The 12,575-nt window shown below is 45.9% G+C and overlaps 1 protein-coding gene across 1 annotated transcript; it reads left to right on the top strand.

Moving 5' to 3' along the window:
• Positions 1-4,392: 4,392 nt before the first annotated feature.
• Positions 4,393-5,816, top strand: HOXD11 (homeobox D11; the record flags this gene model as incomplete). The annotated part of the gene is made up of 2 exons (XM_082056174.1): positions 4,393-4,999; positions 5,581-5,816. 2 exons carry the CDS (start codon positions 4,393-4,395, stop codon positions 5,814-5,816), a joined length of 843 nt encoding a protein of 280 aa, XP_081912300.1.
• Between the last annotated feature and the right edge of the window lie 6,759 nt (positions 5,817-12,575).

Here is a 12,575-nt window from a genome sequence, read left to right as displayed (position 1 = left end):
GATTCAGATTATTTTGGAGGTAAATGCCGAATTTATAGCAGGGCAGAAGTGCAGCCATTTCCTGAAAGCTTTCCAGAGATCCTCAGAGGTAATGCTCGGGTGGTGCTTCGGGACGGACAAGGAAAAACAGCTCAAGTTGGAGGCGCTTTTCTCGCCGTCCAGCATGGCCACTCTTTCCGCATTGCCCAATGCAGACAAAAACCTCCCTCGCTAATGGCGGGATGTCTGCCAGTGGAGAAGCGGGGGCGAGGCAGAGCTGAGTGAGAGCTCCCCCAGGGAAGGGGACGCACACCTAGCCAGCTACAGCCAGAGGCACCACCCTTGGGTCCCTCCAAATCGTCAAGGCATTCAGACTCTGTGCTGGGACCTGGCGCATTGCGGACAATTAAGGTCTCTTCATTCAATAGCATTTCCCTAATTAACAAAACTAGAAGCAACCCCAATGATGCAAGCCAGGGGAAAAGCAAGAAACAGATAAAGCCCTTTTCTTGTTCCCTCCTGGAGTACTATTCAGCTGGCTATAGTCCATGAGAAATGGACCCTTTATGTTGTTCTCCCCTGTTCTAAGCCGCCCCAATACAGCCAGTCTCTTTATTACACGAGTGATGTGAAATCCGAAAAGGGATCTCGGGTGAAAAGCAATGTATTATTTATTAAACGTATCTGATCCACGACGATGGCTTATTTTAAGGCTTCTAGTCTAAATCGCCCACGAAGGGGAAAAAAACAGAAGAGGTAGGATCTAAATTGCGATGTGATGCAAAAGTATGTGTCTTATGTATGTCTGTATGTTCTTGTATATACACAGATGCGCTTATTTCAGCAGCGCCCGTTGTGTGTAACTGTGTATGCGCACACACAGATGTACGTATATGCGGGCGCGCACCGACACATAGACACATAGGCGGGACAAAATGGTGCATGATTTCACGCGTGCCCATGCTCCATGTTTCAGCTGTTCCTCTGAGCCAGCGGCCGAAGACAGTGGCCCTGAGTGCGTGGGGAGGCACACCCGTGTGTGGCAGGGCTGCAGGCACGGGCGCGCCCTGCCTGTGCGGCTCTGCCTGCGCGCACCCGTCTGAGCCGCCCCGGGGGCACATGTGTGCACACGCGTGTGCGGCACGCTGGGTGGGCGTGCAGAAGATGCGCCCGAGTGAGGTGGATGTATCCCACGCCTTCCGGATGGATTATTTCGTGTGTCCAACTGTATTTTTCCCCTTGCCCTGGCTGTGCGGGTGCATGCGGTGCGAGGGGAACAGCGGGCACCCGCTTGCTGCGCCCACGCCCGCGTCCCCACACAGCATAAAGGCGACCATCCATCCCTTTATTTACTCCAACATAAACATCTTTGCATTCCGACGGCAGACTAAACGTGATAATGCTCTTCCGAGGGTGCTCTTCATTCCTCCTCGTTTGATAAGGCTGCAAACTCAAGTCGGCTTATTGGGAAGGGCTCTGGATGCCTTTGTGCTTCCTAAAAGAGCATAAATAATTAAAGTTTGGCAGGGAGGAAAAGCTTTCTTGCAGAACTGTAGTGGCAATAAATGAAATGACTCAGAATCTCTTCTCCAGTCGGTTTTTACGAGAGCTGCCAGACAGTGTCTGTTCACGTTCTCCAGATACTAGGGGCGCCATAACAAAGTTAAGGTCAAGTTAGTGTCTTATCTTGGGTGGCAGAAAAATATCGCATCTTCTCCAGCCGGACCGAGCATATTTTTAAACCTGAATGTTATGCAAGTCGCCTTAATTTCCACGGATCACCTTTGGAAATGTCACTTGGACCTGAATACTTGGTAATTCCAGGCAACGGTTGCAGATGTTTCAAGACGTCTAACGGTAAAGTATTCGCTTGACTGTGTACATGATGTGCATTTATGTTTTGATATTTAATCTGCGTAAGAAAAAAAAAAAAAGGGCGGGGGGGGGGATATGTAATGCTCAGAGCAGGGCTAGGACCAGACCCCAGGTTGAAAATGCTCTGGCAGGCGGGGACCTCCAGCTCTGTCTTATTCGAGCGGGGTATCTGCTGCGACATTGGTCTCATAGTCCAAAAATTAGATCGCTTTTTAAGGAACTGTTTCCTAAAAGGGTTGTTTTCGTATTAACGAATCGTCGCCATGTCTTTGAACTTGAATTAGTTGAAATCGGTTGGCTCCTGCGCCAAAATTTAATTGATGCTAGACTTGCTGCATCGAAAGGAAGGTGAAAGATTCTGGCTAAGGTGTAATTAGTCGTTTGAACGATAAAGAAAATGGAGCTCCATAGGTTCTTAAAGTCATGTCTTCTGATGAGCTAGGCGATCAGAAACCTGGGGGCACAATCCAACGGATCCCTGCCCTGCTCTGCCGCAAGCTCAGGGTGGTAAGTGACACAGGAGCCATCTTAACTGCGCAGGCATCATTTTTAGGAGGTGGTTCTGTTACAGCAGAATAGAGAGGGCTCGAAAGTTACTGATAAAGGAAGGGAACGGTGATTTTGTGCATTGATTTCTGGTGAAGCTTTGAGAGAGACTGCCTGCTCGGAGCAATGCGTGGCGTTTGAGGCGGTTTGCGAGCGAGGCAACAAGGCAAAATTACCATACTGTACAAAGAAAAGAAAAAAAAAAAAAGGAGAAGAAAAAAATGAATTAATTTCATGTTATCTGCCTGGCTTTGGTCTTTTGCTTTTCAGAAAGGGCAAGCTGGGCTGCAATGCGGAAGCCCTTTGGGCAGACTTCGCCTGCTCTGGGGGGTCAGAGGATGCAGGAGGGGCCGTGCCCGTGGCGGCGGTGGGGCGGGGGGCAGGGTGCGGGGCGCAGCCGGGGCTGCGGGGCTCCCGCCCCCGGAGCCGTTCCGCAGCGCGGAGCCGGGGGCGCGCAGAAGTAGCTTGGCCGAGCCCTCCGCGGGCACCGCAGCTCCGCAGATCCGGGGCGCCCCTGGCCGGCCCCCACTTGCCTGCGGTGCTTTGGGCTCGGTTCCCTACCTGCCGGGCTCTCTGCTGTGGGACTCGGTGGCTGCCTCTTTGGAGGTGATCTGGGCCCTACCATCTGGACGGAGCACCCGGGGTCTGCCTAGGTGGCAGGGGGCAACCCTGCTCAGTGTGGAGATGTCACCCAGGTTTCGGGTGTATATGGAGAGCGGCATGTGGCAGGGATAATCTGGCTATGCTGTACAGAGGCGGAAAAAAAGGCATTCCCATAGAGAGTTTACAAACGTTTCTGAAATGAGGAATTGCTTGAGCATAGGGCTGTTGCTGGCGCGTATTTTTGACTTTATTCTCTTTTCAGCCTTTGTGACTCGGTTTGTGCTCCTCTACGTAAAATCATATTTCCAGGTGAAAAAGAAAATGAGACCTCGAAGGCAGGGCAGCCGCCGGGCTGGCGGGTGTTGTGCATGTCGCCTGCCCCCAGCCCTGCTTTTCCCTTCCAATAAAAATGAACATTTTGGTGGGAGTTGGAGGCACGGGGAACAGAGGTCACTTTGTGTGCCGCTCTGCTTCCCAAGGAGACCGTGCTTGATGGACTTCTCTTCCTGCCCTAGCTCTTTGCTTTCTAGAAGAGCTCGAAAGTGCCTTCCTTTCATAAAACCGGCATCTGAGAAATGTTCTGTTTGCGTATTTCTCATTTCAGTTTGTCTCTGCGCTCTTACACAAGAGTGCAGTGTTTGGGCTTATAAGCGAGGGAAAATGAGGTACTGGGGAGTCAAGCTTTGAATTTCGTGACCGGTTTTGATGCCAACTGTGGATTGCTGGAGCCGGGCGGGCAGTTCCCTTTGTACGGTCGAGCGTGTGAACTGGACTTGGCTTTCCTGAGCGACCCATCACTCGCTCATCATCTGTGTGAGTGGCGGCCAGCCAGCATCGCTCCCTCTAACGAGGAGCCGAGGGTGCCCGACCGGGAGTCCACACCCCGCTCTCCCAGGGCCATCTTCCCCGACGGTGGCTGCACTCCCCCTCTCGTTGCCCGCGGAGGCCGGGCGGGCTGGGTGGCGATGCGGGCGGGGGGCTGCGCGCCGCGGGGCTCCGCGCCGGGCTCCGGCGGTGGGCAGGCGTCTGCCCGGGCTGCACGGCCCCAGGTGATCAGCCGCACCACCTACGTGTATCTCATCGCCTGGTGAAAGGATGTGAGGAAAAAGCGTCTATATTTGTACGAACGGTGCGCTGGTTTCTCCGTGCTGGGAGGGCTCTTTGGAGAGATCTTAGGAGCCTTTCCGAGGAGCTGATATAGATATAAGGACATTTCTACATCGCGTCACGTGACATAATTACCACTAGAATCAATCAAGATGAATTGCACGTCAGCACACGGTGGGGATTTTTTCTTAGTTGATCCTGTCCAAACCCTCTTGTGCAATAGATGGATCTTGTTCAATGCGTTGAAGCCTCCTGGTTGCTTGCAATCGCAAAAAGGAAGACATGACTGAGTTTGACGATTGCAGTCACGGCACATCCAATATGTATCTGCCAGGGTGCGCTTATTACGTCTCACCCTCAGATTTCTCGACGAAACCCTCTTTTTTGTCGCAATCGTCGTCCTGTCAAATGACTTTTCCTTATTCTTCTAATTTACCTCATGTCCAACCTGTGCGCGAAGTAGCATTCAGGGAATACGGATTAGAGCGCAGCAAATGGCAGTATAGGGGCAGTTATGCTCCTTATTACTCAGCTGAAGAGGTGATGCACAGAGACTTTCTGCAGCCTGCGAACAGGAGGACGGAAATGTTATTCAAAACCGACCCTGTCTGCGGCCACCACGGACCGTCGCCAGCCGCCTCCAACTTCTACAGCTCGGTGGGGAGGAACGGCATCCTGCCGCAAGGCTTCGACCAGTTTTACGAGACAGCCCCCGGACCCCCGTACCAGCAGCACTCCGAGGGCGAGGGGGACGCGGACAAGGGCGACTTGAAAGCCCAGAGCAGCACTTGCAGTAAAACACCTTCCAGCCAAGAGAAGAAAGTGACACCAGCAAACAGCACCGATTCCCCTTCTGGTGAGGCTGTTGCAGAGAAGAGCAACAGTTCAGGTAGGTATCAGTAGTAAATTGGGGGCAAGAGTACAAGGCCAACACTTTGTCAAGCCGCATTTTACGTGCAATTTTATAAGCATCCAAAGGATTTTATATATCCTATAAGATTTCCTTTACCGTTGTAAAGTGTGTTTACGATAGGAAACCAATTTAGGTGGGCTTAAGGTATTCTTGGAAGAGGATATTAATTGTTATTAAATTGTTGATTCGAGAGGGGGAGACGGGGAGATTTCACAGGTAGTGCTCAGAGCTGCCTTCGGCTTACAGCTTAAGATCTTCGTTTGTTTGGGGCGGGGGGTGTGTGTGAGAGAGGAGTTTGAGAAACTTGGAATTTTTCCAGCCCATTTAAATATCTCTCTGTGTTGCTCGAAGTGCTCTCTTTTAAGGAGAAGTTGGGAAATATTCCCTTTTTTGCTAAGTCAACCAGAGAGTAAAAGTCCCAGGATTTTTTTTTCTTTTTGTAACTGCTAGAGGGCTGCTTTCCAGGCAATGGTATATTTTCAAAGTCTGTGATCTCTTCCTAGCTGAGCATGTTCGTAGCAGCAGCATAAATCAGTTTATTCTCTCTTGAATTTCAGCAATTCCCCAGCGATCAAGGAAAAAGAGGTGTCCTTATACCAAATATCAGATAAGAGAACTGGAACGGGAGTTTTTCTTCAACGTGTACATAAACAAAGAGAAAAGACTGCAGTTGTCCAGAATGCTCAACCTTACTGACCGGCAAGTTAAAATCTGGTTCCAGAATCGAAGGATGAAAGAAAAGAAACTGAACAGAGATCGGCTCCAATATTTCACTGGGAATCCCTTGTTTTGAAAAGGAAAAAAAAAAAAAAAAGGCAGAGAGAAAGGGAAGAAAGAAGAAAAACAAAGAGTATCTCGGTGTCTCTGACCTGCCATCTGAATGCAAAAGTAAATTGGTTTACATTACACATCCACCCTGCGGAACTCAAAGTTTCATTTTCATGTGCAACTCCACACATTGAATGGCCACTGGAGATTTCGGGGCTTGGCGGAGCAGATTCCTGATAAGGGGAAACTAGGGTAAATCCAAATGTCCACTCTCAAGTGTTTCTCGCCAAAGGTGCTTTTTTATTTTTTCTCTCTCACAGTACCAGCAATGGACCTGCAATGTGTCTGGTAGTTTTTGCTTACAATTCATTGAGTTTGCGGGGGGCTTTGTTGTTGCTTTTGAGCTAGGATAACACTTTCCTCCCTTTAAGTGAATGCGGTTTATTTAAGAGATGGTAAATGTACATTCGCTATATATAAAATATATATATGTTTCTATTGACATCCAAAAGCATGGGCCACTGTCTTTTTCATGTGAATAAATGGTTTCTAGTAAAGTTAAGGTTATAGCTTCCGTGCACTGTATGGATTTCCATTTCCGAAGGACCCTAGTGTTTCCCGGGCTAGAGCCAAGTACAGTTAAATAGTAACGGGAGGAAGTCTAGTCGTGTTATTTTAAATGCATTTTAAATAAACACTAGTTTAGATGCCTAACTCTCCCTCTGTAGGTACGCGTAACCTTCCCTGTTCACTGTGAGGCAGAGCCAACATGGCTGTCTGCAGACCATCACTTGTGATGGCGTTACAATTAATGTAAACAACGAAAAAGGCTTTTTAAAAAACTGATCAGGCTCCCAATAAGCCCAGAATCCCCAACGCCAACGACTGTTTACTTGTTAGTGAAGGCTAAGGCAGAAAGATGGAGGGCTCGGGAAGAGTCAGACAAGAGGGAGCTATAAACAATTGGCACTAGTGGGGAAGAAAGAAAAAAAAAAAAAAAAAAGAAAAAAATCTTTGACGGCAGAGGGTTGGATGTCTTCAATATGCCTCGGCGGGGCGAGCGGAGCGCGGCGCTTGGCCGGGAGCGCAGCCGCTGCCTCGGCCCGGCGGGCCCTGCGCGGGGCGGATACCGGCGGAGGTCCGCGCCGCTCCGCTCCTCGCCGCTTTATCTTGCGTGACCTGGCTGGGCTGTTTACAAAACCTTGAACTGTCTAGACAACACCATAAACCTCGAGGTTCTAAACAGCTTAATTGGGTTATATTATACACCTTCTGGTGGGTGAAAAAGAGATTTCCGCAATGTGCAATAAAGGCAAGGAGTGAGAAAAGAATTTGCCTTTTTTGAAAAGGACGAAGCGGCTCTGGCTACGCTCGCAGTTACGGAAGACAAAGGTACCCAAATGAGTCAGGAAAAGCCCGAGAATTCAAAAAATCAAGAAATGGAAGCGGAGCGAAGCATGACTAAAAAAAAAAATTTTAAATCTTTAGTAAGAAAAACATAAGTGTATGCCTTTGAACTTCCAAAATGTCAAGGTCATCACCTTTAACCTTTCTGAATAATTAGGCGCCTTAAGGTTCCTCTGTTATTTTCAACCACCACCCACCCTCTCTCTCTGTCTCACTCCCTCTCCCTTTCACACACACGCACAACCACACACACACTTATTACCGCATAGCTGGCCATATTAGCGAATGCATCGTAACGCAAAGAAAATCCCAGCTGGGTCGAGGTGAGCTCTCCGTGGCGTGGCAGGGAGCGCGTCCCGCTCTGGTCGCAGCCAGCCGGAGCACGACGGGCTCCCCACTTCCCTCTCCCTTCTTTTCCGCAACCCGGGAATTAGCCCCAAATCTCCTCGTTTTTAGCTCATTTTTAAAAAATGGTTTTCGCTAAAAAGAAAAAAAAAGGTTGGGGCTTTAAGAAATGCTTTGTATTTTAGGGAGACAGACAGTATTTCTATGTAGCTTCTCTGCTGGTGTGCGTTTCCCCACAAAGCCCATTAATTAGAAATGCGCAAAGTCGACGGGATTTCTCAAAGCATTTCTCCTGACCTTATAGCAAAATTCTCTTGTCTCTCCCGAGCCTTAATCCGCAGAGCGAGAACGAGTCTCTTGATTTTCTGTTCCCTGCAGTGCTTTTACGGTCTATTTTAGCGGATTAATACGCCTTTAAAATGTTAAGACACCGCAAAAGAGGGCCGCGGAAACCGACCCACCTTAGCACAATCTTGCATAGGTGCTCAATGATACCAGTTTTAAGTTTCTATTTAAAAAGAAAGGAAGAAACCCATTACTGAGATCAAATTGAGCTTAGGAGAAAGACGCGACGAGAGGAGGAAATTCCCGGTGCTTGGCGGCCAACGGCCACAGGAGGGCGCGCCCGGGTGCTGGAATGCCCGCAGCCCTCCCAGTGTTTAGGTCTATTTTACCCCTAATAATAATTCCATTGCTAATAAAATATCTAATATATAAGTAACGATAAGATTTCAGGGCCTTCCAAATGAGAAAATAAAGCATCAAAAAGATTTATTAAACAAATAACCCATAACAGTGACGTGCTGGAGAAATATGCCACTTTCAAATTATTTTTTTTTGGTCGTAATCTTTTATAATGCACCCGAGCTTTAAAAAAACCCCATAATTTTGAGAAAGAAAAAAAACCCTGTGATATTCAGAATTCGTTCCCTAGAACGAAAAACTGTTTACTCCTTTAAGGAAGCCTTAATGCGGATGGAACAAAAGTAATATAAAAAACATGCGTTTCCACATTTTATCTTTGATTCTCATTTGAGTCGTTTGTTAAATAAACCTCTAGGTACAGAAATAATAATTTTAAAAACATATTTTATTTGAAGGCGAGATTAAAGTTAGATCCTGAGAGTGCTTATTTTTTTAAAGAGAAACAGAGACTAAAGCGAAAAGAAGATATTTTTAATATCCGAACATCACTTTGCCAAAGCATTGCTGAATGAAAACCCTCTCCTTAAAAGTACTATGGAGATCTATTAAAATGAAACTATAGATTAGAAAATTAAAGTGAAGCTTATGAATTTCCTGGCCACTCTCCAGTGACCGACCATGTTCTATTTTTCTGTTTTATTTTTTGTTCCTTCAGTGCGCACTTTTGGTTAGAATCTGTAGAAAGAAAGGGCTTCACTGCTTTCTGCTTATTTGCAGAATTCATTGGTATCTATTTTACGTTGGCTCAGCCATATTCCGCATTTTTTAAAGTCCTGTCTCTCGTGAAAGCATTTGTTGGCACTTTGCTGCTGGGTTGTTGGGGGTGTGTTTTTTTAGAAGTTCATTGTTAACAGTTTCCTAGAAATAGCCTTTCCGTCGGTAATAAAGTGGCATTGTACAATCGGAGCTCCTCGGGATCCTGACGCCCACGGTAGCCCCTTGCAGGCGCGGCCGGAGCCCGAAGGAAAATCTCCCGGTCTCTCGGTGGAGAAACCCACTTCGAGAGGGAAACGTTTAGCGAAGTTTCCGTGTTTGTTTGTTTTTCTGGGCTTGAGAGTGCTTCTTGTGAGAGCCCACACCAGCTCCAAAACTATTAGGCTTCATACGAGGTGCTTTAAACCCTCGAAATTACAGTGAGGCCGATCTCAGCGAATGTGAACGAGTGACGGTAGCCAGGATGTGTTATTAATTGAAAAATATATATATACCGGAATATGGAGATGGCCGCTTTCCTTCTTTTCCTTTTATTTTTTTTTGAGTCATCGTGTACATGTGATTATTCTGTGTGAGTCTATAACCTCTTACATTCTTTCCCAACCCTTTGTTTTATTCCTTTAGACGCAAGAGGCTGCGAGCTATTTCCAAACGTATTTGGGCTTGTTCTTTAAGGAGAACAAAAAGGGCATTTGCCTATTTTCTGATTAAACTACAAATGCGGCAGTAATCTGCTGAAAGATGAATGTGCCCGAAAACCGAGGCTGAGGGCTGCATCGGCGACCAAGCTACACACTAAAATCTCCTCACACCAGATATGCATTTCTGTGTCCACAGAAATATTGAAATACAATAGAGAAAGGGCTCAGGCTTCCGGCGAATCTGGTAGTACAGTCAATGCTACTGTGCGAGCCCCACGCTCAGAAATAACACCTTTGAAAAAATGACCAGCGTGTTATTTTGTTTATTTTATAAGCTTTCATATTTAGGAAAAGGCGTAATGTCATCAGTATGTTCCCCCCCTCCCCGCCCTCGCTCAAAAAGATCCAGAGAGTCTGAGCCCTCGGCCCAGACGCCGATTCTTTCTATGAAAATATGGCACATGGAAATCTGGGCAACGTGACAGTTGCATTATTAAAAGAAGAAAGGACACGATATCGTAGCCAATTTTTCCCTTAAAAACTATTATTCAATCTCCCTGCAATATAACAGCGTAGCATAAAATAGTAGACCACGCATTTAAAAACAACCTAAATAAAATGCTGAAATGGAGCAAATTAAGGGAATTTTACTAAAAGCTTCCTGGGTTCCAGCCTGCTTTTAAAATATTTCTTGCAATACCTTTGTTACTGAAGGCATCTGCGAAATACCTATCCTCTTTCATACATCTCTCCCACCCCCCTTCCATAATGAGACACAAACAGAGCAAATCACAACTATGAGAATACTCAACACAGCCGAGAAAAAAAAATTAATGATATCCCCAGTAATAAGGTTTAGGAAGATAAGGCAGTGCAAATTAAGCCCTGCTTCCACGTCTGGTAACCTCAAGTTTTTAGCCCTGACATTTGCTAGAGGAGAAAACTGTAATGTCCACCTATGCTTTATTACAAACTGTAATTTACATCTACATGGACCCATTGGTTGTTGTTTTTTTTTTTTCCTTCCTGCCTCGTTCAGAAAAATATGGGGCTCTGAGAGTAAAACCTTTATATTAGCGTAGATTGTATATCTCATTTATTGCACAATATTGATTTATTTATTAATGTTAATTACTTGATTCCATTTTAATATGATTTAAAACAAGAGTGACATTAAATGCCCAGAGCCTAAGTCTCCAGTTCCCCAGTGGCTCTCGCATGTTTATTCAACTTCTATTTACATCAAACTTAAACTTTCCTACTGTTCATTTTCAGTAAAAAATTGCTACCCATTTTTAAAAACCCTCATGATTTATCGTGAGCGAAGGGTCTTACAGAGCTGCTTGCCAGTCCTGAATACGATATTTAAATAATTATCATCACAACCATAATCTGAGTTTCCATGTAGTGGCATGCAAGAAATTCATCTTCGCAATTAAAAGAATCAAAGAGCCCTCATGTCTAATCAGGAGCCAAGAAGTCAGGTTCTGTAGCACCAGCGAGGCTGGCGTGGAAAGCAGTTCAGCATTTGCTTATTGTTTTAACTTTACTGTTGGGTGAAATCCGCTGCAAACCTCTGGGCTGATACTTCAGCTGTGATATTTCTGGGACCCTCTTTTCTTAAAGTGTAAATAAAGATTATGAAAGAGCCATTTGATGGGCATAAAATTCCTGATTAGATTTAACAGTCAAGTCTTAAACTGAGTCCAGGAAAATAGTATTTTGTTTCTTTAAACTCTGTGGGTCGCCCGGGCTGTTGTTGAAGAAGAGGAAATTGCTAGAAAGCGAAGGGGGGGATGCCGCGCTCGGAGGGAGCGTCGTGGGCTCCGCCGCAGCTTCTTTCCCGGTGCAGGCAAATCTTAGCAATGGCTCTGATCGTGATCTTAAGCAGCAGCGCAGCGCCCGCCGCTCCGCGCAGCGCTCGGCGGTGGTGAAGCATGCCCGGGGAGGGCAGGGGCAGCGCCAGCCCGGCGCGGGGGATGCTGCCAAAACATCGCCAAAACAGCGAATATCGCAAAGGTAATATTGAAACTCTCCGGCAAGCCAGAAGCTGGAGGCTGCAGCTATAAAAGACACTGGCTCTTAACCTGACAATGATGTTGTATTTGAACAGCTGCGATAAGGTTTTAAAAGGTCTGTCTCATTGCCACAGCGAAATTTTAAAGAGGGTTATTGTTTCCAGCAGTGTAAAGCGTACGGTAAAGTGCAAATCACCCAAATGCCAGGAAATAGGGGAAAATTCAAATCCACGCTGGTGGAAAACGCATGTTTTCAGCTGTGCGGAAGACGCATTTAAATTTTAAAAAATCCTTTACTGTGCTGCCCGCTCTTGGGGATCTCAAAGGCTGTGTTGATGGTAGAAAGGCCCAAAATAAACAGGCGGATGAATCCGGGAAAAAAAAATTTCAACAAGTTTACTTTGTTTGGAGGAGAGTCCTTGACAGCATTAGTCCCAGATAAGAAAGAATTCGGTTTGAGAACAGGTTTTTTGTTTTTTGTTTTTTGTTTTTTTTTAAGTAATAAACAGTGTGTACTATCACTATTTATAATACAATAGCTTCGGGTGTAAATATGGTTACAAAGTGGGGGAGGAAACAGTAAAACACATTTAAAATATAGGGACGGAAAAATCTCATCTGCCACGTTGACAGTTGCTTTTGCCTCCGGTTTTTGTTTTTTAGTAATATAGATGCATTTATCTTTATTCTTAAAAAAAAAATAAAGAAAGAAAGAAAAAAAATTAAAAGTTTCTCGAAGAGTCGCAGTGAGGTTACGACTTTCTATATGTTTTTTGATGAGCAATACTACAGAAGGACAAATTATCTTTATCATGCTTCCAGTTTCGAGGGCAAGTGAAAAAAAACACTTTCCCCCCCCCCACGCGATTGAGAGAGAGTGTTGTAAAATAATTTTAGGAATGTAGCCTCCCTATAAAACTCGAGTTATGACAAAAGTCTGGCTTTTAATATTTG

The sequence above is a fragment of the Streptopelia decaocto genome (genome assembly GCF_964273445.1).
Source record: "Streptopelia decaocto genome assembly, chromosome: 6".
Taxonomy (NCBI): domain Eukaryota; kingdom Metazoa; phylum Chordata; class Aves; order Columbiformes; family Columbidae; genus Streptopelia; species Streptopelia decaocto.
The sequence above is the reverse complement of the archived record's forward strand: the minus strand, read 5'-3'. Positions and strand labels throughout refer to the sequence as shown.